The sequence below is a fragment of the Pteropus alecto genome, unplaced genomic scaffold (assembly GCF_000325575.1).
Source record: "Pteropus alecto unplaced genomic scaffold, ASM32557v1 scaffold25, whole genome shotgun sequence".
In the NCBI taxonomy this organism is placed as follows: Eukaryota; Metazoa; Chordata; class Mammalia; order Chiroptera; family Pteropodidae; genus Pteropus; species Pteropus alecto.
Genome location: NW_006441955.1, coordinates 23,944,006 through 23,966,667, shown reverse-complemented (window position 1 = coordinate 23,966,667; position 22,662 = coordinate 23,944,006). Strand labels below are relative to the sequence as shown.

At 35.9% G+C, this 22,662-nt stretch overlaps 1 protein-coding gene across 1 annotated transcript in view; it reads left to right on the top strand.

The window, feature by feature from the left end:
- The first annotated feature begins 17,804 nt into the window (after nt 1-17,804).
- Nucleotides 17,805-22,662, top strand: part of PIGK (phosphatidylinositol glycan anchor biosynthesis class K) — a 97,781-nt gene continuing 92,923 nt past the window's right edge. Inside the window, exons 1-2 of the mRNA XM_006919338.3 lie at nt 17,805-17,948; nt 21,265-21,318. Coding sequence (XP_006919400.1) covers nt 17,856-17,948; nt 21,265-21,318 — 147 coding nt within the window. The 5' untranslated portion in view covers nt 17,805-17,855. The remainder of the gene's footprint in view (nt 17,949-21,264; nt 21,319-22,662) is intronic.

The window sequence follows — 22,662 nt, the reverse complement described above, 5'->3', positions numbered from 1 at the left end:
CTATGCTTACCAAAACCACAATGAGAGTTAGATTTCATTAGTTGTTCACTAACAACCATTCTGCCTGTTCTCTGGAAGTCTTCTCTTCCTCAGTTAATTGCCACTACATCCTTCCAGTTGCTCAGGCTAGAAGCTTTGGGTCATCCTTAACTCTTCTTTTCTTTCATCTCCCATGTCCTGTTTTCTGGAGCTTCAAAACATTCCCAGAATCCCAATCACTCCTCTCCACCTTCACCACTACCACCATGGTCCAACTACCATAATTTTTCACTTGCATTATTGCAAAAGCCTCCAGACAGGTCTCCCTGCTTCCATGCTCTGCTGCCCACCTCTACTCCCAGCACAGTAGTTAAAACGATTTTGTTAAAAATTAAGTCTGATCATGTTCTTTGCTCAAAATCCTCCAATGGCTTCCTATCATACTCAGAGAAAAAGCTAAAATTTTACAATGGCCAAAAATGCCTTATGCATCTGCCTTTACACACATGCACACACACACACACACACACACACACACACACACACACACACACACACACACACACACCCCGAAATCAACCCTTCACTCTGACCTCATGAACTGCTCTTACTGTTCCCATTTTCCTCTGTGTTCATTCTGCTATCTTGAGATTTCCAGACCCTGTCAGGTGTGTTCTTTTCTCATGGCCTATGACTCGCTGATTCTCTGCTTAGACAGTTCTTCCCTCAACTAGCATGTGGTTTATTCCCTTATCTCCTTCATGCCTTTCCTCAAATGTCCTCATCGTAGTGATACCTTCCCTGACAACATTGTGGTTTATTCCCTTATCTCCTTCATGCCTTTCCTCAAATGTCCTCATCACAGTGATACCTTCCCTGACAACATTATTTAACACTGCGAAACCCCCTTTCTGACTACTCCCCACACCCTATATATAACATCCTGTTGCCTCTCTTGTCTCTTATTTTTCTACATACTACTATCACCTTCAAGCAAACTATACAATTTGACAGTTATTTTAAAGATATTTTTCTATCTGATGGTCTATCTTCAATTAGAAAGTAAGTTCCATGAATGCAGGGTCTTTTGTTTTTCCTGTATCCCTAATACCCCATACATAGTAAGTACTCATTATTCATGAAATGGATAATAGTGGATACATACTGAACTTTACATGTATTAATTGAAATCTCACAACAACCCTATGGGACAGAGCTTATCATTATCCTTATTTCACAGATAAGGAAATTGAAGCACAATGTGAATAATTATCTGGACCAAGGTAACACAGCTAGTATATAGTGGAGATGAATTTCCAATCCAGGCATCCTAGTTCCAGAGCCTTCCTTTCTTTATTTTTAATTTACCAAAAAAATCTTTTTTAAATTTTTGTAAAAGAAGAGACAATATAGCTTACTAGTTGAAAAGGAGATTCTGGAGTATGGCTGCCAGGGTTTGAATCCTGATTCTGCTCTTTCCAGCAAGTTAGTAAGGCCTTTGGCAAGTTACTCAAGATCTCAGTATCTTAATTTCCTCATCTGGGATAGAATTAGTACTACCTTAGAGAGTCATTGTGAGTATCCAACAAGTTAATACATGTAAAGCATTTGGATCAGGCTCAGTAAATACTAGATGCTATCATCATTATTATTATTATTATTATTGTGAAATGAATGAAACCATTGGACATGCCCACAGAGAAACAAAGTACATTTGCAAAATTTCTATAAAGATTTATACAGTTTTCCTCTTAATTTATTTTCAAAATATGTAAAATAATAGACTCTTTCTTCCAAATTAAAGAGAATTCTAGGCAAGGACTTTGGAAGGAAAGAAGTGAAGTTCAGATTGCAAGGACATGCAAGCTGAGAAGCAGAAGTGACCATTAAGCCTGGCTAGGAGGAATAATTTTGAGCTCATAAACTCATTGACTCAGGGATTTAAAAGTTTCAAAAAGTATGGAGGTGAAAAGCAAAATTCTGCCTTTTCACCATCTATGCCAATACTCTCTGCTATTGCCAAGGGTTACTACCACTAGTAGTCTTATTTTTCTCTCCAGAAACTATTTGCTGTCCAGAACCTATCTATAAATATAGAAGCATATGTATTTTATTTTATGAATATAAAATAAAGTTTCTATCTGTTTGTCTCTGTGTTAGTGCATCATACAATTATACCTGGAAGAGATTCTATCATGTTTGAGAAAAATTCATTGAAGATGGTTTGACTTAAAATACAGAATGCACAAACGAAGATGAAAGTCACTTTGGAGAGTCTTTTGGGTCATTCCAAAGCAGCATGCAGTTACCCTCTAAAGCAACTGACACTGAAGTACAGAAAGCTTGTGTGCTGCCTCCTGGGAAAGAAGTGCTGTATAGATGACTAGATCAGAGACCAAGAAATCAAACTGGTATTTTAGACATGGATCCGAACTGGAAATTTGCAGAAGTAGGCACTCCAAATTGCAGGTGTTGATTTCTCATAAAGCTCTTTGCCACATAACATTATTTTTAGCAGTATTCTTTGGAATGAGTGGCAGAGGGGATTTATTTATTTAATATTGGGCAATGAACTTCTCAAGCCACCCCGGGCAGGTTTGCTAATTCTATGTAGATCCTTTCCTGCTTCACAGAGGGTAATTTGTAGTATAAACAACAAATATATGAGTGTCTACTCTGTGCCAGGCATTGTATTAAGTGATAGGGCTATAAAAATAACCAACATTTTGTTTTTGACTTCACAGAGTTCAAGTTAGGTTAAGAAAAAATTTTCACTAATGGCCTGAAGGGTGTGTCAGGTATAACCCACTTTGAACCTGACACTCTTAACTTTGTAGGGAGGAGAGCAGAGAGAGGGCACCCTCAGATACTATGGATACATTTTTAGAATAGTTCTTTATTTATTCTTTCAAGACATATTAACTTAGTACAAATATTTGGTTGGTAGGCCATGGTAGGTCATTGTAAGGACTTTGGCTTTTTACTTTGGGTAGGATGGAAGAGATTAGAGTTTTTGAGCAGAAGAATGAGATGATCTGACTTACATGTTAACAGGTTTACTATAGCTACTGTATGGAGAACAGACCCTACAGGGCAAGGGCAGAGAAATCTGGGGTGGAGAGAGAGAGAGAAAGAGAGAGAGAGTGAGAAAGAGAAAGAGAGGGAGAGAGAAAGGATGATGGTTGCTTGGACCAGTGTGTTGATGTAGAGGTGATAAAATCAATTGTATTCAGGATATATTTTGAAGATGTGTTTGCTGATGGGTCAGAGGTGGGGTTTGAGTATGTTGTTGATGGAGAGTTCGATTTAACAGAGGTAAGACTTTAGGCATGTATATGCTATATGTTGGAATATGATGAAGTGAGCATGAATACAAAAGAAATGATTGTAATGACTGAACATGGAGTTGCACAGAGAGGGATGTGGGCACCTGAAATGAGGTGAGGGAAAGTGAAAAGGTGGTAGAAGCAATGAATTGTTGGTTTTGATTTGGTCAGAGATCTTTGGAGACAGGATTCTAAGGGAGTGAGCTAGAAAAACATGTGGTCATGGTAGGCTGGATACTGGATATTTAGATTATGGAATGATTGCAATTTTTTGTAATAATGGAGTCTAAGATATATCATAGAAATGAGTGGCTGGCATAAGATGATAGACAAGATCACAGAGGAGAGGAGGTAAAAGTGTTTAGAGGCTAGAATATTGGAAGAATCATCCATCTGGATTTTGATCTAAGAATTAAGGCAGCAATAGTGTTGAAGAGAGTGGCAGTGAGCCAGGCATTAAAATCTGGTGGATGACTGCAATAAGAAGAGGTAATAGGTAGTGTAGTCAGCTGATATGAGATTCAAAGTCAGAGAATTTTAGTGAGGAAAAAAAGAGAATGAGTTGGAGGTGAAGCAAGGCAGACACTTATCCCACATCCTATTTTACTTGCAGGCTTAATATTTCCAAGAACATGGAAAAAAGTAGCTACTACATGAGAAGATCCCAGGGGAGAGGCAGGTTTCCAATGGAGCAAGAAGATGAAGGAAATGTTCAGAGAAGGAACTGAGAAAACAAGAGTTTGCTGATGATGATCCATGTGATCCAGAGGGCATAGGGATCCTTCTCATTCCTGCCACTGGAAAGTAGAGGCTGGGAGCATGGTGGTCTTATTCCAAGAGGCTTCTCAGAAGACATAAATTTTTCAGGCTTTGGTGAATCATGAATCTGTTAGCAGAATATATATTCTTTTGGATTTTTGAAGTGGAAATGCCTTTCGCATATTAGGATTAATACACTTTGTTTACTCTAGGAAAGACCGAGGTGTAGAACTAATCCACAAAACCACTATAGATTTCCTGTAATGGGCACCCAAAGGACTCAGCAGAAACTGAGAAGAGACCTATTTGGATTGATGGTGACCCCCTAGGACTAAGACTATTAAACAAATAGTAAGGGATAGAGACTTCCTGAACCTCTCCGTAAGCCTCCTGTTTGGTAAAGGAATTAACACTCAGGTAGAAGAGAGCTGAGGTTCCTGGAACATTTTGTGGTGCAAGACTAATAGATTAAGCAATTCTACTGGGTAAAAGTTCTGAGCCAGAGACTGTATCTATTACCTAGTTTTTGTTATGCTCACTTCCTTGATGTTTGCAATCTGGTTGGGATGTCTGAGAAAGCCAGGAATGCATACATCTTAAACTGATCAAATCTGACAATGTTTGGCACTAAGGCAGCACACTGCTCTCTTTTGTTTCTTAATGGAGTTAGATTTTCTTTATAAAGCTTTTTTCCTATTAAAATAAATCATTATTACACTACACTCACAACTGTCAGCTGGAATAATGTAATGGGTTTTTAGAAGCACTTTCTTTCCTGATATATCATTTTGGGGTAAAAATTGATCCTTTGTCTAAGTAATTTCAGAAGCATTTAATTGACTCATTTCTGGAAGGTTCCATTTCTACATTCTTAGAATAGAAATTGAATGGAAGTTGACATACTTAAACTGTACAGATTGTATTTGAAATCTTTACAGCTATCGTTAGAAGAGTAGTAATGAAAATTGAATGGATGTGTCACTTAACTATATACAATAGAATACAAAACTTATTTTTCTCTGACACCCATAACTTTATATATAACTCTTGTGGCACTGTTACATATTGCTTAGGTATAATTTTATTCTAAATTTTCAGCAGTTTCGTGCCCTTTTTAATCTGTATCAAAAATAAAATATTGTAATTCGAGGAACAAAATAGTCGTCAGGCTTGTGTGTGCAGTGGGTGCAAATTTCACAGACACAAGCTAAAGTGTGCAAAAGATGACAACTCACTTTATTTTACTTTAAATAAACTTAGTTTCTACTTTTAGTTCTTCTTTTACCTGATGGCAGAAAGCTTTATCTTGTAAACTCAGGCGGACAGAGTCGTTTCTCAGTCATTTAGGTTTCAGCGTAGTCCAGTTTGAGTGCTGTCCCTTCCTCTTTTCTCCCCAGGATCTATAGTATCTTATTTGAGGGAAGAGAGCGAGGGAGCAGGATTTGGAGGGGTCATATGTAGCATTACAGCATTGAATAAGCAGATAATTCTGCTCTGAGATTCTCCGAGGTGACTGGTTATCGCTCATGTTGATATACACTAGGTCTGCATCTGGTTTCTGTTTGCACAGTCCCTCCTGATATCTGCAGATGTCAGCTCTCTTAAGGACTTCAAGACCCTTTGAGCCTCTGGCTGTTTGCTTTGTATGTTTTATTCTCTGAAGCAAAGAGAAGATTTCGCCATCGCCCCTCACTTCTCCAGGGCTGTGAGTGATCCAGAGTTGTCACTGGGCTTCTCTGTTCTACTGCCTTCATCCACTGTGGACCAAGGCAGTTCTTTGGGGTTCTTTGAGCTTTATCTTCAGAGCTCCAGATGTGAAACAGACACAAGTCCCCTCTATAAAACCCCTCTCTTGAAATTTATATGGTGGGCCTGTTATCTATCACCCTTCCTCAAGACCAGCTCTTGGAGGGGGCTGGGAAAAAGGCCTCTTGTAGGGATCTGCTAGAATCTAAGCTTTCCTCTTTCACTCTTGAAATTCCCTTCTCAGAGGATGGTTTTAGATGGTACTCTGGCTCTTTTATTTTAAGCCTCAATTCTTCTAGAGCTCTGCCTTTTAAAACTCAAAACCTACTACTTTTAAGGACCTACTTTGGGATTCAAAATACATGTCGACCTTTTTTTTAACATCCCTGCTATCCTCTGAAAGAAATGGATGCTTGACCAAGTAGAAGGAGCTACTTAGATAAGGAAGGGCTGGACAATGAGCAGAGAAGCAGGATGTAGAGAGAAGTAAAAGACAATTGGTAAGTACCTGGAGCTGCTATCCCATGGCATCTGCTCTGACCGAGTGACCGTTTCCATTTATATCTTTCTCTCCAGGTTCTGTGACTTTAGCCTATTTTAATTTTCTCATTGCCTCTTCAATTAGTTCCTTTTTCTCCCTTTCTACTTTCATCTCAAACAGGGAGATTTGGTTTCAGCTCTCAATTTATCTCCCTTCTTAGCCTCTGTGTTTTTTTTTTTTTAATTTCATGTATTTTAACACCTTCATCTGGTATATCTATAAAAATAGTGCCTACCTCCAATCATGACCTTTAAGCTCACATTTCAATGGCCTTGAAGACATTTCTACTTGGACCTAGCATCAACTCAAAATAGCATGTCTAAAAACAAATTCTTCATCTTCCTGTCAACTTTCAAAACTAGCTCCTGCATTTCTCCTCATTTCTATTAATGGCACTGCCATTTTTGTAGTTACTATGTTCAAAACTCTTCTTTCTGGCATTAAACAGTCAAAAATCTCATGTATTCTCACTTTGAAATATCTCTTATACACACGAAGACACACAAAAAACCCCATCTCATTCTGACTCTCACCACTATACTGCAGCAGCTTATCTTAGTACCTGCACTTTGATTTCACCTCTTCTCCTCCTGCTATGTGTATCCCTTTTGGGTTTTTTGGTTAAGATTACTTACCCTGTGTTGATTCTATATCTTGGTTTTCACATTCCATCTTTCTTCTCAGATTTTGGCTGCTCTGATTCTGAGTGTCTTTCAGGGTATTTGTTCTTCACTTTTGTGTGCCAACACTGCATGCTGTCTTGGTTGATAAGGATCCCACTTTACAGAGCCTAGTCCTCACCTGACCCTTGCCTAACTGGGAGAGTTTCAAATTAACTCACCTTGCTGCCCGCATGTGCTGAGCACGATCCTCATATTAAAGAGAGTCTGATCCTGTCTCTTCCTTTTTCCCTTTGTAGTCTTCAGGGATTCTTCATTACCCATAGGAGAAGATTCAACAATGTTGATTCTTGCATTTAAATTCCCCCACATTCTGTAACCAACCAGCTTTCTGGCTCTCCTACTAATGACTGTTATAAAAAAACCCTTAGTCAGCTCCATGTAATTGGTCCAATTACCATCTCTTCAGCACTTTATGCTTTTGGACATATGAAATTTTTTTTTGTGTCTTTTCAGATATCTGAAATCCCCACCCCTAATTCCACCAACAGAAAACATACTCTTGTTTCAAATTTTAACTTAAATTCTTCCTTGAAGCTTTTCTCCCAGTTTACTATATCTCTCCTACTAGAAACACAAAACAATAAAAGGAACTGAAACAATGAACCATCATAATCATATAAACAGAAACATAAAATATAAAGATATCTACATATAACAGTTGCATGTTAGTCATTTTATTGTTACAGTGATTGGATTGGCCAGGCTTTGGATGGGTTTCTGTGGAAAATGAGAGGTGGTTTTTAATTTCTCTATTAAAGATCGTAATGACCTCTGAATCCCCAAAACTAACCCTTCTTCCCAGGTCTCTTCCTTCTTGATGTTTACTGTATGCGTTCTCCCTAATGGCCTACCTCTCTTCCACCCCAATTCCCTGCCTATTGGTCTTTCTTCTTCCTCACTGACTGCCTCTTTTTTAGGCTGTTTTTCCATCTACTTTGCCTAAACCCTGATCTGCAGGTGCTCCCTGGGTGATATCACCATTGACTCCAAGGACCAGCTTATGACTCACACATAATCACATCTACCTTTGACTCTTCTGCTAGTAAGCTCAGTCTAGACCAATGTTTCTAGTTTGGAGGTTCTGTAAGTAATTCAAACTCTAAATGGCTCGACCTGAACTCACTATTAGGCCCCACAACCCCAATTTGCTCCTCCTTCCTTATTTGCCATCTGTGATAGAAAAGCATCATCTCTCAGTCACCCATTCTGAAAGAATTTTCAACAGCCCTCAGCTCTTTCTCTCCCCTCAATACCAATTCTTTCTTCTCCTCACAACCTTTTAGATCATCCCATTATACTAAGGGTTATATCAAAATTTTTACCCTGGACTTAAAGGTCCTATACAAACTGTTCTATGCCTAATTCTCCAACCTTATCTCATACCACGATTCTCCTTTTTGCCAAACTCTAATAACTCATATTTTTTTTTTACCCATGGCCGTCTTATTAGGATTCTTCACAGCTTAGTTTAAATGCCACCTTCTCAGAGTCGCAATTGACTTAAGTAGTTCCCCTTCTATTATTTTCTATTACCCATCATTCTATTTCTTTTTGTCTTTGTTCTTACTACGAACTACATATGGTCTGCTCTTCCACTGGCAAACAAGTTTCATGGAAAGAGGTGCCGTTGTCTGGTTTTTCATTGTTGCAGCTGCAAGTGCTTGCCGTGTAGTATGAACTTAATAAATCTTTACTGAGTTAAAAATCGATCATCGAATTCTGTCAATTCTACTTTCAAAATGCCTCTTAAATACAACTTCCCTCTCCATTCTTACTCCTTTTTCTCTAGCTTGACTCTATTATTTGAGCAGTGAATGATAGTAGATAAATATGCAGTTTCAGGAATAGGGATTTTTGGTTTTGAAACCTAACCTCTACACTAGCTATGGAAGCTTAAGCAAAGTATTTAATAACTATATATCTAATTTTATAATCTTTATTATGAAGATAATAATAGCATCTGCCTTATAGGGCTGTTATAAGAATTAATATACATAAATCAGGCAAACAATTAGCATATGCACATAATAAGCATTATATGTCAGCTCTTACTTTTCTCATAAAAACTATTATCAATGCTTCCTAACTATCTCTAATATTTTTACTGCTATCTTCCTAAAATATAAATTTGATCATAGTACTTTGCCACATGAAAATTTTTAATGGCCGTGTATTGTCCACAGTATGAAGTTCATTTTAGCACTCGGCATTTAATACATCATTCTTTACAGTCTGGCATCATTTCCCACACTCAGACCCATGCTCCTACATTTCAGTTTCTTGGCTTACTTGTCATTCCTCAAAAGTTAATAGCATGGCTTCCCCTGATTCTATATCTTGGCTCATGTCCTCACTTCTGCCTGGAATGCCCCTTCCAAAGAGGCAAATTCTTAGTCTTTCTCCCCATCTCGGAACACCCGATTCTAAGGTTGCCTGCTCAGTGAAACCTTCCCTGACTCTTCATAATAATAATTATAACAATACTAAAAATAATGACAGCCATTAAACTTAGTGAGTACTTACCATATGCCAGCCACAGTGCTAAACATTTCACATTTATTACCTCATTTAATCTTTTTAACGACTCTATGAGATAGGGCTAATGTTAGTCTCCATTATACAAATGGAGAAACTGGAGTTAAAGAATTGTTTGTAAGAGTTAACAATTTCTCTGTACTCTGGTAGAACTTTAGATATACTTTGATTATAGCTCTAAATCCCTGTTACTCTAGTATTTATTCAAGTGACTGCTCTCTCTCTCCTGGCCTGCAGAATGAGCCTCTTGCAACTAACAACTGACTGTGTTATTCATTTTTGTTTTTTTCTTTATCCGTGGGGCTCACTGTAATGCCTGGCACATGGTAGTTAGACAGCAAGTGCTAGAACTATGTCTTTACTAAGATGTCCAAAATCATGTTTAGACAACTTTCTTTAATTATATATAGATATAGATTTTTTAAAATCCTCGAACCTGGCTTAAAATTGCCTCATTAACTTTTATTTGAAATAATTATAAATATCCTTTAAAGAAGGAATAAGAAAATGAGAGAGTCACATGGGGACATAAATATTTGTTTTACTTATTTGAAAATCAACTTAGATCTTAAATAATGAAAAGCTTTAATTGTAAAAATAAACGTGAACAAAGCATTTATATTCATTTCATTGTACTGACATAAAAGAAAAGGAGTAAAAGTACATTTTATTTTGATTAAATTTATTGTGATACCTCTATTCCTAATGACGCCCTTAAGAACTAAAGTAATTTTTGTTTTGTATTTTCTTGAAACAATAAGATGAAGCTAAAGAAATTTACTGACATAATATCCCTACATATCTTTCACTGATAGGTATTCTTTCTTCAAAACAATTTATCTCTTATTGGCAAGGAAGCTTTGTAACCACACATGAAAATATTGGGCTTTTTCATCAGAACTGACAGATAAAATTAGAAATTCTATGAAAAAATCTAGTTTATGTGAAAATTTTAGTTAATTTGTTTTTTTTTTTGCCAGAATATGCCACTACAGAGAGATGTCTGGCAATGTGAATTATAACTTAACTCTATTGATTCTACTATTCCCATGGAGATATATAGATATATAGATATATATATATTAGAACTATTAAGTTGAAATTTGCAAAGATTTCCTTAAAGTTATGTGAAAAACAAGAATATTGAAAATACATTATTTTATTGAGTAAGTGAATTTCAAGAAGGCAGTGGAAGTAAATTTTGCAGTGCAGTTGCAAATCAGACTACCAGAGTAATTTTTGCCTCCACAAACCTGCAATCTGGTGTTCTATTAATGTAAGCAGAGAACAAACTGGAGAACTTGCTGGGGGCAGGGAATAGGGCTGGCCATAGGGGAGAAGAAAAAGAAAATATTTATAACTAACATTAATTAAGTATATATTATGTATCAGACACTGAGCTAAGGCATATATATGTAATATCTCAAGAAGTAAGCATTATTATTATGTCCATTTTACATATGAGAAAACCAAAGCATAGAAGAACTATATAACTTTCCCAAGGAGACATAGCTAATAATGTCTAGCTGCGACCACAAACCAAGTAGTTCTGACTCCATTAATATACTTTAAACCACTATGTCAACATGACAGACTCATGAGGCCACAAGGTGGGCTCTAGAGGTTCTATGTTCAGTTTAGCCTCCATGAATAGTAATTCATGGTGATTATAAGTAAGATCGTTAAGTTCAATTTAAGAAAATTGACAAATAGGAAGTTGAGAAAAGCATTTCTAGTTGAGACTGATCACTGTTAGTCCTGGGGACCTTGGAAGGGGTTCCACTTTTTAGGTATGTTCTTAGACAACAAGAAAATTAAATGAAGAAACAGAAAGGTTAAGGTGTACGTATGGAATCGTATGTTTTTTATGGCAACTGAAGAGGACTTACTGCAAACACTATTTATAAAATACACTCTACGATATTCTCAAAAGTCTGCAGAAGAGGTAGTTCACAGCCTCCTTAAAAAATATTATGGTCATGAGTTTATCTCAGAGGTCTAACCTAAACCTATCAAACTGAAATCTAAGCCCCTAATTTCCTTAAGTATAAATGATGACTATTTGTTCATTCACATACACTCAAAGAAACTATATAAAGTGCTGAATATAACTCTGCAGGGACACAGTGACATTTGGACAAATTCAGAGTCATTACTGAGAAGAATTTTTAGGCTAGTGGAAAATTCTGAGTCTTAAATAATTTCTCAGTTGTTGATGAATCTGTCAAGTATTGATATAGAGCTAACATTAAAGGTCTAGGTAATGATTAGCACGTGTCGATTATCTATGTCCTTTAACTTTTCTCCTCCCTTTGGCTGACTATCCATATGATTGTTCTTCTTATTTGCAATTATAATCTATCCATCTTGCTATTTATTAGCTGATGTGGTTAAAAATGTTTGTTAGTAATTAAAACAACTCTTAAGATAAATTTATATATCAAACATAGAATTGTTTTAAAATGTCCCCTTTTACTTTCTTTGACATGCCATGTCACTTTCAGATTAATTCACTGAATTTGGCCCTTGCCAATCGTCTTTCTTTGTTTTGTAACAATAATATAATCTCTTCTTTTTATTGATGTTATTTTATTTTTTAATGGACTTTATTTCTTAGAGAAGTTTTAGAGTCACAGCAAAATAAAGTGGAAAGTACAGAGTTCTCATATATACTCTGCCCCCATGCCTTATATGTACAACCGCTAACATTACTGATATTCCACACCACAGTGGTACATTTGTTACAATCGATGAACCTATACTAACACACCGTTATTACCCAAAGTCCATAGTTTACATTAGGCTTCACTCTTGGTGTTGTACATTCTATGGATTTGGACAAATGTATAATGACATGTATCCACCATTGTAATATTATACAGAATGGTTTCACTGCTCAAAAAATCCTCTGTGCTCTGCCTATTTATCCCTCCCCTGCCTCCCTCCCCTGTTCAGTCCTTGGCAACTACTGATCTTTTTCATAATCTCTTTAGCTTTGCCTTTTTCAGAATGTGTTTAGTTGGAATCATTTATTGATTGTATGTAGCTTTTTCAGATTGGCTTCTTTCAATTAGTAATATACATTTAAGTTTCTTCCATGTCTTTTCATGGCTTGATAGCTCATTTCTTTTATGAGCTAGATGGACCACAATTTATTTATCCAGTTACCTGCTGAAGAACACAGTTGCTTCAAGTTTTGGCAATTATGAATAAAGTTGCTATAAAGATCTATGTGCAGGTTTTTGTGTGGACATAAGCCTTCAACCCATTTGGGAAAATACCAAGGTGCACAACTGCTGGATTACATGGTAAGAGTGAATTTAATTTTGTAAGAAACTACCAAATTGTCTTCCTGTACCATTTTGTGTTTCCACCAGCAATATATGAGAGTTTCTGCTGCTCCACATCCTAGACAGCTTTAGTGTTGTCAGTGTTTGGATTTTGGCCATTCTAGTAGCTGCTATGTAGTGGTAGCTCGTTATTGTTTAATTTGCATTTCCCTAATGACATATGATGTTGAACATCTTTTTATATGCTTATTTGCCATCTGTATATCTTTTTTTGGTGAGGTGTCTTTTGCATATTTTTAAAATCTGGTTGTTCATTTTCTTAGAGCTGAGTTTTTAAGAGTTCTTCATATATTTTAGATAACACTCCTTTATCAGATATGTCTTTTAGAAATATTTTCTTTTTTTAAAATATAAAACTTTCATGACTTCTATAGTTATTATTTTCCCCAGTTAGTATCCTTCATTATTTAAATTTCTTTGAAACTTCATTATTTATATATTTATTAAAAATACATTTATTGAGCACTATTTAGTATGTCCTAAGTCGTGGGACCACGAGATGAATAAGGCATGGTCCTTGGCCTCAAAGACAATATAACAATTGTTACAATTGAAATATGTGCAAGGTGTAATGGCAGCAAAAGATAATTGTAACTTCTGGAAAAGATAGAGTCAAATGAATAACAACAAAAATAGAAATAATAATATCTGAGATTTATTTATTAAGCACTTACTTTGTACCTGGCACTATAGACAAGAGTTTTATAGCCACAATAATATTTAAAGTTCACAATAACTCTGTCAAATATGTATATTTTAATCTTATTTAATTAAGGATTTCTGTTCATTGAAAGGATTTCTGTTCATTCAAAGACCACATAAACAAAGTTGAAAGAACAGAAGAACATATCTGAATATCTAAAACTAATAAAGGATTAAATATCTGTCCTTCATAAGGAACTCCTGCAAACAAACAAGGAAAAGATAGAAAACACAACTTTATAATGGGCAAAGACTATGAGTAGACAATTTACAAAAGAGGAAATCCTAAAGCTTAGCATGTGTATGAAGATATGCTCAAAAGTATTATTAGTCAGAGAAATGCATATTAAAACAATGAGCTATTACTTAACCCCTATTAGAATGAAAAAAAAAGAAAGAAAGAAAAGAGAAATGCCGGTTGTGGGGGCATAGGAATCTTCATGCATTGCTGGTGGCAGTTTAGATGGAGCATCCATTTCAGAGAGAAATATGGCTCTGTTTCATCAAATTAAATATGCATATACTTTGCCCCAGTGATTCTCTTCCTTCTTTGCTAACAGAACCCTAGCTTGTTTTCTAAATGTAATGTTAGCAGCTGGGGATGTGGGGGAGGTGCTCGGTACAAATAGTGATTGATCTGGGCTAGATTCACCAACCCTGTGCTCCTTTGTCAAGTCTAGAAATGGGCATGTGAACAAGCCCTGGACAATCATACATAAGGGGACATTTGTTAGGAGGTTACTAAGATTGTCTTCTTTAATACACAATAATATGATATTTGGAGCTTCAGCAGCCATCCTGCTACCATGAGAAACAAATCAGAGTCTTAAAGCCAATATGCTGAAGCAGTGGAGCAGGAGGACCCTTGGTCTTTGGAGACATCAATGAATTTGCAAACCAACGTTAAAACCATCTTTCAGTGGACTACTTATCTTACCAGATAATTAAATATCCTTTTAGTTTAAATCACTTTTAGTGGGACTGTCTGTTGTTTTGGGGCAAAATCATCTTCTCTAATACTGTCCTCAAATGTTTATGGAATGAATAAATACTGATTACTCTAATCATCACAAAACAAACTGTTCTTCATCGACTCTATTTCTGTAAGAAATTAAAGAAGTGGAAGAAATAATAAATGCTGATAGCATAATATTAAAAAATATTGGTTGGTTTTGAAAATAGCTACCTTAGATCCAGTATTAGTTTCCTAGGGTTACCTTAACAAATTACCACAAAATAGGTGGCTAAAACAACAGAAATTTACTCTCATGTTTCTGGAGGCTAGAAATCAGACATCAAAGTGATGGCAGGGCAGTGGTCCCTCTGAAGACTCTAGGGAAGAATTCTTCCTTGCCTCTTCCTAGCTTCTGGTGGCTCCTAGCAATCCTTGATGTTCTTTGGCTTGTAGTTGCATCACTGCACTATCTTACATGACTTTCTTCTCTCTGTGTGCTTTGCTCTTCTTATAAGGACAAAAGTTAAATAAAGTCAATTGCACTTGTAGGAAATTCTCAGCGCATGGAGACTTGAACTTTATCAATTAACTTTATACTGAGAGAAGCAGTGGTTTCTTGATTGACAAGGGAGGATTACACTACTAATGAGATACAGAGTTTTATATCACTAAAGCATGCAACAGGACTTTCTGTCTAGGTCATAATGACATTTTTATGACAACACACGATTTCCAAAAATCAGATTTGGAAGGGCAGTTGCTCTACTCTTGAAGCAATGTTATTATGAGTTATTTCTGAAACTAATGAGAAGGTCATGAGATGGAAATTGATTATAGCATAACAACTATTATTAAATGGCTCACTGGGAGAAGAAAAATATTTGAGGCCAAACTGAAATGGAATTTAAAGTGGTCCAATATTAAAATCAGTACTAGGAAATGATACAAATTCACCATAAAGAAAGCACTTTTGCTTTAATTGTTTTAATTTGTATTTTATTATATATTTAATTTCATTTTATCAAATTTTATCTTGCCCAAAGGAATGTTTTGACTGTTAGATATAAAATGTTTCCACTGTTTGCTCTACGTTGTAGCAAACAGACTTGCCTGTGGCAATTAAACTATATAATATTAAGCAAATTGCAAAATCTCTCAGGGGCCATGTTCTGATCCTGATTAAATTTATCATTTTTACTCATTTTACTTTGTGTCAACATTTATGTAGTAGTCACAAAATATTTATAATAAATTTATCGGAGTTTGTCTTCCAAATAAGCTGGGTAAATATTTAAGCCAGGCCTCGCTTGTGTATAAATCCGAATTTGCCTCACTTCCTATGATTCTTAAATTTAAAAAAAAAATGGCTCTACTAAGCATTCAGTTGTGCAAGTCAAATATCCAAAAGTCATCATTGAAACTGTCCTCTCTCCTACTTCCCAAATATAATCCATTGACATGTTCTGTTGGTTGTAATCTTCAAATCCTCTTTGGTTCTCTCCATTTTTCATCATCTCTACTCTTACTACTCCGATCCAGGATACCATTGCCTGAATTGGAGCAATGACCTCCCAAATGCTCTATCTGCAGCCATTCTGCTCACTGGAGCCAACATGATCTTTGCCATCCTGAGGCTTTCTATGACCTGATGCTCAAGGCTTTGGAGGGAGGTGGCACCTGCTTGGCAATGCACTTTCATCTTGCAGCACTCTCTTTTGTTCTTTGAACTGGAAGCACAAAGTCATTCAAAAAGTTTCCCTAATAAGCCAAACCTTTCTTCTGTTACAGGTTCTTTGCAACAGCTATTTCCTCTGCCTTGAAAACTCTTCCTTCCCCTCCATCTTTGCCTCATTAACTCACCAATTTCATCTCCATATTCTTACAAGATTGGGTCCACCACTAGGAACCCCCTTGTTAGACTTTTCCATCTGCTTAAATGCTTCCATTATTAATGCCTGCCTCCCCTAGATTAAAAGCTCCATGAGGACCGGACTTTTTTTGTTCTCTCTTCTTTCGCCCTTGACTAGCACAATGCTTGGTACATAATTGGTGCTTAATGAACATCCACTGAGTGAATGAATAGCACAATGGTCTTCTTGGTGCAGGAAGGAGGAGAGAGAAAAAGAGAATGAAAAAGAAGATATAGTAGGAGTATAGGTAAGTGGAGAGAGCAAAAATAAAGTGATCTAACAGTTAATAGAATCAATATGTTATTACTTGATTGACGAATAGTAAAAACAGCATGGATAAACTTTATGGTGCTTATTGTGATGGTACGCATAAAAACTTTTATTAGAGAAACCATGGATGTGTGTGATTTTGATCTGATAATCAAATGCTTGTTTTCTTTTTTAGTTGCTAGGTCAATTATTCACTTAATGCATAACTGAATTAAATTTTAGTCTAAATGCTGACTCTGGTTACAAAAAAAAAATTATGCAAAGAAAATAATTCAACAAATGTAAAAAGCCAAGTGCACGAAGATACTCTTTACAATATTATTTTATAGTAAAGCTTAGAAACTTTATATTGTCCAATAGAAGGGCAATTACTTTGGCTGAGGAATCAGTATGGGGTGGAATTCAATATTACCATTCAATGTTAAAATTATGAAGCTTATGAAGCAGCATAAACACGTTTATGTCATGCTATATGAAAAGCATAACTTAAAATTGAATGCATGTGATGGACATAATGGAACGAATATACATGTACTTATTAAATCCTCAGATCATCTTTGAAATAAGTTTTAGCTCCACAATTACAGAACAAAACTTTAATTTCTTCATATTCATACTTTCAAAAATAGACTCCAAACCTGTTGCAGGACCCACCCATCTTCCTATCTGCAGTCGATCAATTAATCATCTTTTTGTGCCGAAACGCTTGCTCTTCCCACACATGCTTCATATATTCACAGACTTGGCAGCACTACGCAAAAAAAGAAGTAGCTTCTGAGTTTATGTGATTACAGGTATTTCTTCCTCATCTTTCGAAAAAAATTTCAACGTTATATCTACTTTGTAATGCAGGAACTGAAAATGCAGTTAAAGATTTGAGGTTCTCCCTATCTTGTCCCAGCTAATCCGGAAACTGCAACTGTCCGGCAGCACTTACTTTTAAAGGCTGGCGAGACAGCGGCCTCAAGGAGGTGGGGCTGGCGTCGCAAAAAAAAGAAAAAGAAAAAAAAAAAAAACCAAACCACACACGCAAAACCCGCCGCGCTGCTTTACGGCACTCGCTCCGCCCTCCAGGCGCAGGAGAACGGAGCCGGCAAACATGGTCGCCACCTATATTCTGAGCCAGGGTGTGACTGCATTTGCAGTGCTGTTGCTCTTGTCCTTCGACAGCTTGGCTACTAGTCAGATCGAGGTAGGAGTCAGGCCCTCTGAACGACAGGGCCCTGGGAGGACAGCTTTGTTGTGACTGTGAGCTCCCCAGCAGATGTCTGATGCAAAAGCTGAGGGAAGCCTGGAGTCATCAGCCTCTTACTAGTCAGACTAGACTGTGGGGAGGGTATTACAGGGGTCTGGATAGGACATTTCGGTCTGTTTCAGCCTTTTAAAATGACGAATTGAAAGAATCAAATTCCAGGACACGGAGAGGTAGGGGACCCGATCCTTTGCTCCGACAAATGTGCAGTCCCTATCTGGTGAAATGCGAACAGAATGCAGCATTTAACTTTTCTACTATTAAACTACGACGCTTCCCTTTGATAGGAGTCAGGTGGATACGGTGTTTTATTTTTGGCTCACAGCACTTTCTGGCCTTTTTCAAGCCTTTACTATTTCCTGTACGCTAATACCTTAGTCCAATTCAACACTCCTGATCTCTGGCATCATTTTCAGGCCTGCATATCGAGCTGGCTAAGGGATCAATATGGTCGGCAGATATTTGAAAATCTGTGTCCAGAGTTTTATCTTCTGTCTATCCCGTCTCCTATGAGGTTGTTCCTTTGATAGAAACCTGAAGTTTTTAAAAGTAAAGTCTTTTATCCCACATTTGAATTAAAACTAAATTCTATGTTCTGAACTTCTAAAATTGATTTTTCCTCTAGTTCCACTGGTTTAATGCGGGCCTGGTCATTTCTTATGTAGACTATTGTAATAACTCATCTTGTTTCCCCGAGGTTTCTAAACTCCCTCATGTAGATGCTAGATTAGTCTTCATAAAATCTAAACCTGTTCAGTTTATCCTCTGATTGAGTCTTTTCAATGTTTTTCCATTGCATACAGAATAAAGTTAACATCATGCATGATCTGGTCTCTGCCTACTCTTCCAGTCTTCATATTGGAGCCCATTCCCCCCCACCATCTCAGTACATTGAGCTTAGATCAGTGGACTCCAAACTTTTTGAATACACACAACACCAGTTTAAAAAAATATTGAGGATACACTCTCTACATATTCATGAATTGCTGATTTATATATTTAATATTTATAAAGCATATTTTTAGATAATGTGAATAGAAGTTTTGTTTTCCTCCTTTATTCCAGTGGATTATCTTGTATGCTTCATTTTGGATATCATTTCTCTCTGTATTGACCATTGCTGTGCTTTTTCACATTACCATGTTTTATACCTCTTTATTCTGTTTACTAAGATGCAGTAAAAGCATAACCTCTATAGAACCTTTCCCTATCTCTTTTCTTTTACTATTATAATTTGTACATTAAGTTAGTATAGCACTCATTTTATAATCCATGTATGCTTTGCACTGTTATTCCATTGTCTTTCACTTAGAGTGCAATAGCTCCCTAACTAGTTTGCATCAAGTCATTTTTCCAGTGTTCTCCAAGCTGCATCCAGAGTAGCATTTCAAAATACAAATCTGATCATGTCACCTGTATACATCTTAATATTGCTTTAAGGATGAAGAGCACAATCTTCATTCTGACCCATAAACAAGGCCCTGCATACTTTGGCCCCTGCTTACACCTCCAGTTCTCTCTTTCAAACTTTTAGTCGTGCTAATCTTTCAGTTTCTTAAAACCTTTAAGCCCCCATCTGTCTGTCATTAGGGCCCATATTTCCTCTGGAATTATCTTCCCTCTTCTTTTCATCTTTTGGATCCTAACCCAAATGTCACTTCTCTAAGGAAACCTTCTCTGACCCATGCCCATACCCCTCACTCCCAGATCAGGTCATTCCCCTCTGTTATACTTGTCCTTAGCTGCTTAATGTGTGTCTATCAAATTGGATAGTAAATTCTTTGAAGGCAAGTAGTATGATTGTTTTGCCCATCATTGTATTCTGAGCACTCAAGACCATGACTGGCACATGGTACCTAATGAATGTGATGAATGAATGAATGAATGTTATATTGTCGTGTAATGTGTTTGCATGCTTATCTTCTTTAATTGAACCCGGGATTCTTGAGAGAAAGCAGCATGCTTTTCAATGATTTTTATATTACTGTACATTACATGGTACCTGACACTTAATAAGTTCTCTACTAACTATATTTAGAATGAATTAGTAACTTTGCAGTGCCTATATTGTCAACAACCACAAATTTCACTGAAGTCTTAATGAAGAAAGAATTTTGGAGTTGGAAGGGATATTAAAGATTATTGGGTCAACTCTTTTTCTACATGAGGAAAGTCAAGTCTAAAGAGCTAAATGACTTAACCCAGTCTCGTAGTCAGCTGACTGATATGACCTGGGCTAAAACTCAGGTCTTCAAATTCCTAAACCAATGCTTTATCACTGTATAGCACATTGCTTTCTTAGCATCTAGGCAGCTGTTAAGGTTAAAAATATATATGTGTGGGTGTGCCTCTGGGTGTGGGTGTGTGGGTATAGGTATGATACCCACACATTTGAGTGAATTTTTCATTTCATTCTCCCTGAGATTTTCTCGTCAGTTGAAAATTAATACAGCTAAAAATTGTTATGTAATCACTAGATTTCAGTCACCATTCCTACATTCTGTGAGTCAGGTAATATTATCATTTCGTGGATGGGGAAATGGAGGCACAGAGAAGTTAAGCAGTTTTCCTAAGTTTATACAGCAAGTAAGTAATAGGGCCCAGATTTGAATCCAGGCAGTTTGGTCTAGTAATTAATACTGCTTGGGAGCAGATTTGAAGTCATTTTGGTTTATATTCGTTATTATTTTAATATATAATTAAAATCATGTTCATTAGGTGTCTGTGTGGTATTGGATGCTAGGGATTTTAATGTTCCATGTTGGCAAATATAATTTAGACTTACTTTAATAGATTAGTGAAATGGTACATGGCAGTATGTTAGAAAATGTGTTCAATAAAATATATTGGTGAGTTCAAATAAAATAATTGGAAGCATCTAGCACAGAAAACAAACAAATGTGAATGAAATTTCAACTGGAAGGGTATTAATTGTTAGATATAGAGTCAATATATGGAATAAGTTATGAACAATTTGAAGACCAAAATTGTTCAGTCTGGAAAACTAGGAAGAGCTGTCTGAGACAAAATCTTTAAGAACAAACAGCTCCTCATCAAAATAATGCCCCCCCCCCAACAAAAAATAAGCTCTTTATTTATAGTCTTTCATAAGGTCAAATACTAGAATCTTTATAAACAAACATAGTGATGATTTATTGTTATAACTATAAAAACTCCATGAATCTTATGTGTCTTTTATAAGTCTTTATTCTGGGAAATGTGACTTTCTTCTAATCTTTTTCCTATTATTTGACAGGATCGAACAGAACAGTTCTTTAGAAGTGGCCACACAAACAACTGGGCAGTTTTGGTAAGTATATTCTGTAAAGGAATACCATACTGTTCACTTTAGAAATGTGTCTGAGAAATTTTGTGTGAATCAAATTTTTGAAACTAAAATTTATTTTCTTATATCTTATAATAGAAATTCTGTATTTTGATTAGATATATTTTAAATTGACCATATCAACTTGTAATATTCTTTGCCTAAAGTATACCTGTCAAGTGGTGATGTGTTAAAAACTATACTAAGAAATTAGGGGTGCTATTTTATAAAATGTAAAGTTATTTAATTGATAGAAAGAGTAATTGTGTTTCTTGTTTACAACATTAGTTTATAGGTACTCTCTAGGCTGTTTTATTTTTCTTAAACAATTTTTTTCTCCTTATAAAAATAGATGTTCATTGTAGAAAATTCAGATTATACAGAAACAGAAGAAGGCAGAGATAAATTTTTGTTTTGTGGATTTCACCTCAATTGGAAAAAAAAAAGACAGGAAAAATGTCTTCAAGTCTCACATGCCAGAATCAACATTTTGATGAACATTCTTCTAACCTCTCTTTTCATATATAAGCATAAAGATATATGATTTTATATAACTGGGATCATATTATATGTGCTATTTTACATCCCCATAGCAGGATATCTTGGGGAATCTTGGAAGTAGATATGATGATACGTGATCTTTTCCAAAGGCTATTTTGTTTTTTCTTTTATGAATGTTCTGTAATCACCAGTTATGGGCATTTAGAGTCTAATTTTTTCATTATTTTAAATAGAGCTATGTTGGATGTCCTTATACATACATCTTTGTGAACTTGACTCATTTTAGGATAAATTCCTGATATAAGGCTGTGAAGTCACGGAGCATAATTGTTCTATAGAAATGCTGTACCTCTATTTCTAATCTTGAGTCAACTGTTTGATATTGATTTTTATCTTTTTTTCTTGACTTCTGGGCAACATTTTGTTTTAATCTGCATCGTTTTGATTTTTAGTGAGGTTTGCTCATTGGCCCTTTTTTTTCCTGCCTTTGTTGGTGTGAATTATCATCTTTAATTTATCTGGATTCATAAATTTGTATTTATAATTCCCCAAGTAGAATACATGTAATCAGTTTTGTTTTTCTCATGCTTGAAAGTATTTGGATAATAGTTTCTCTACTGGAGATTCATTTAATGATATTTATTTACAAGATTAGAAGATAAATAAATTTGACTTAATAAAAAATATTTAAAAGGGCTATCTGGAAGAAAGGATGAGGAAATAAAGAGGCAAGAATAGAAGCTGATTTTTGTGAAAAATGAAGGAAGCAAAGTATGTATAGCATTTTAAAGTCAGTAATTCTTGTAAGAAAAGGAAGAATTGGAGAAC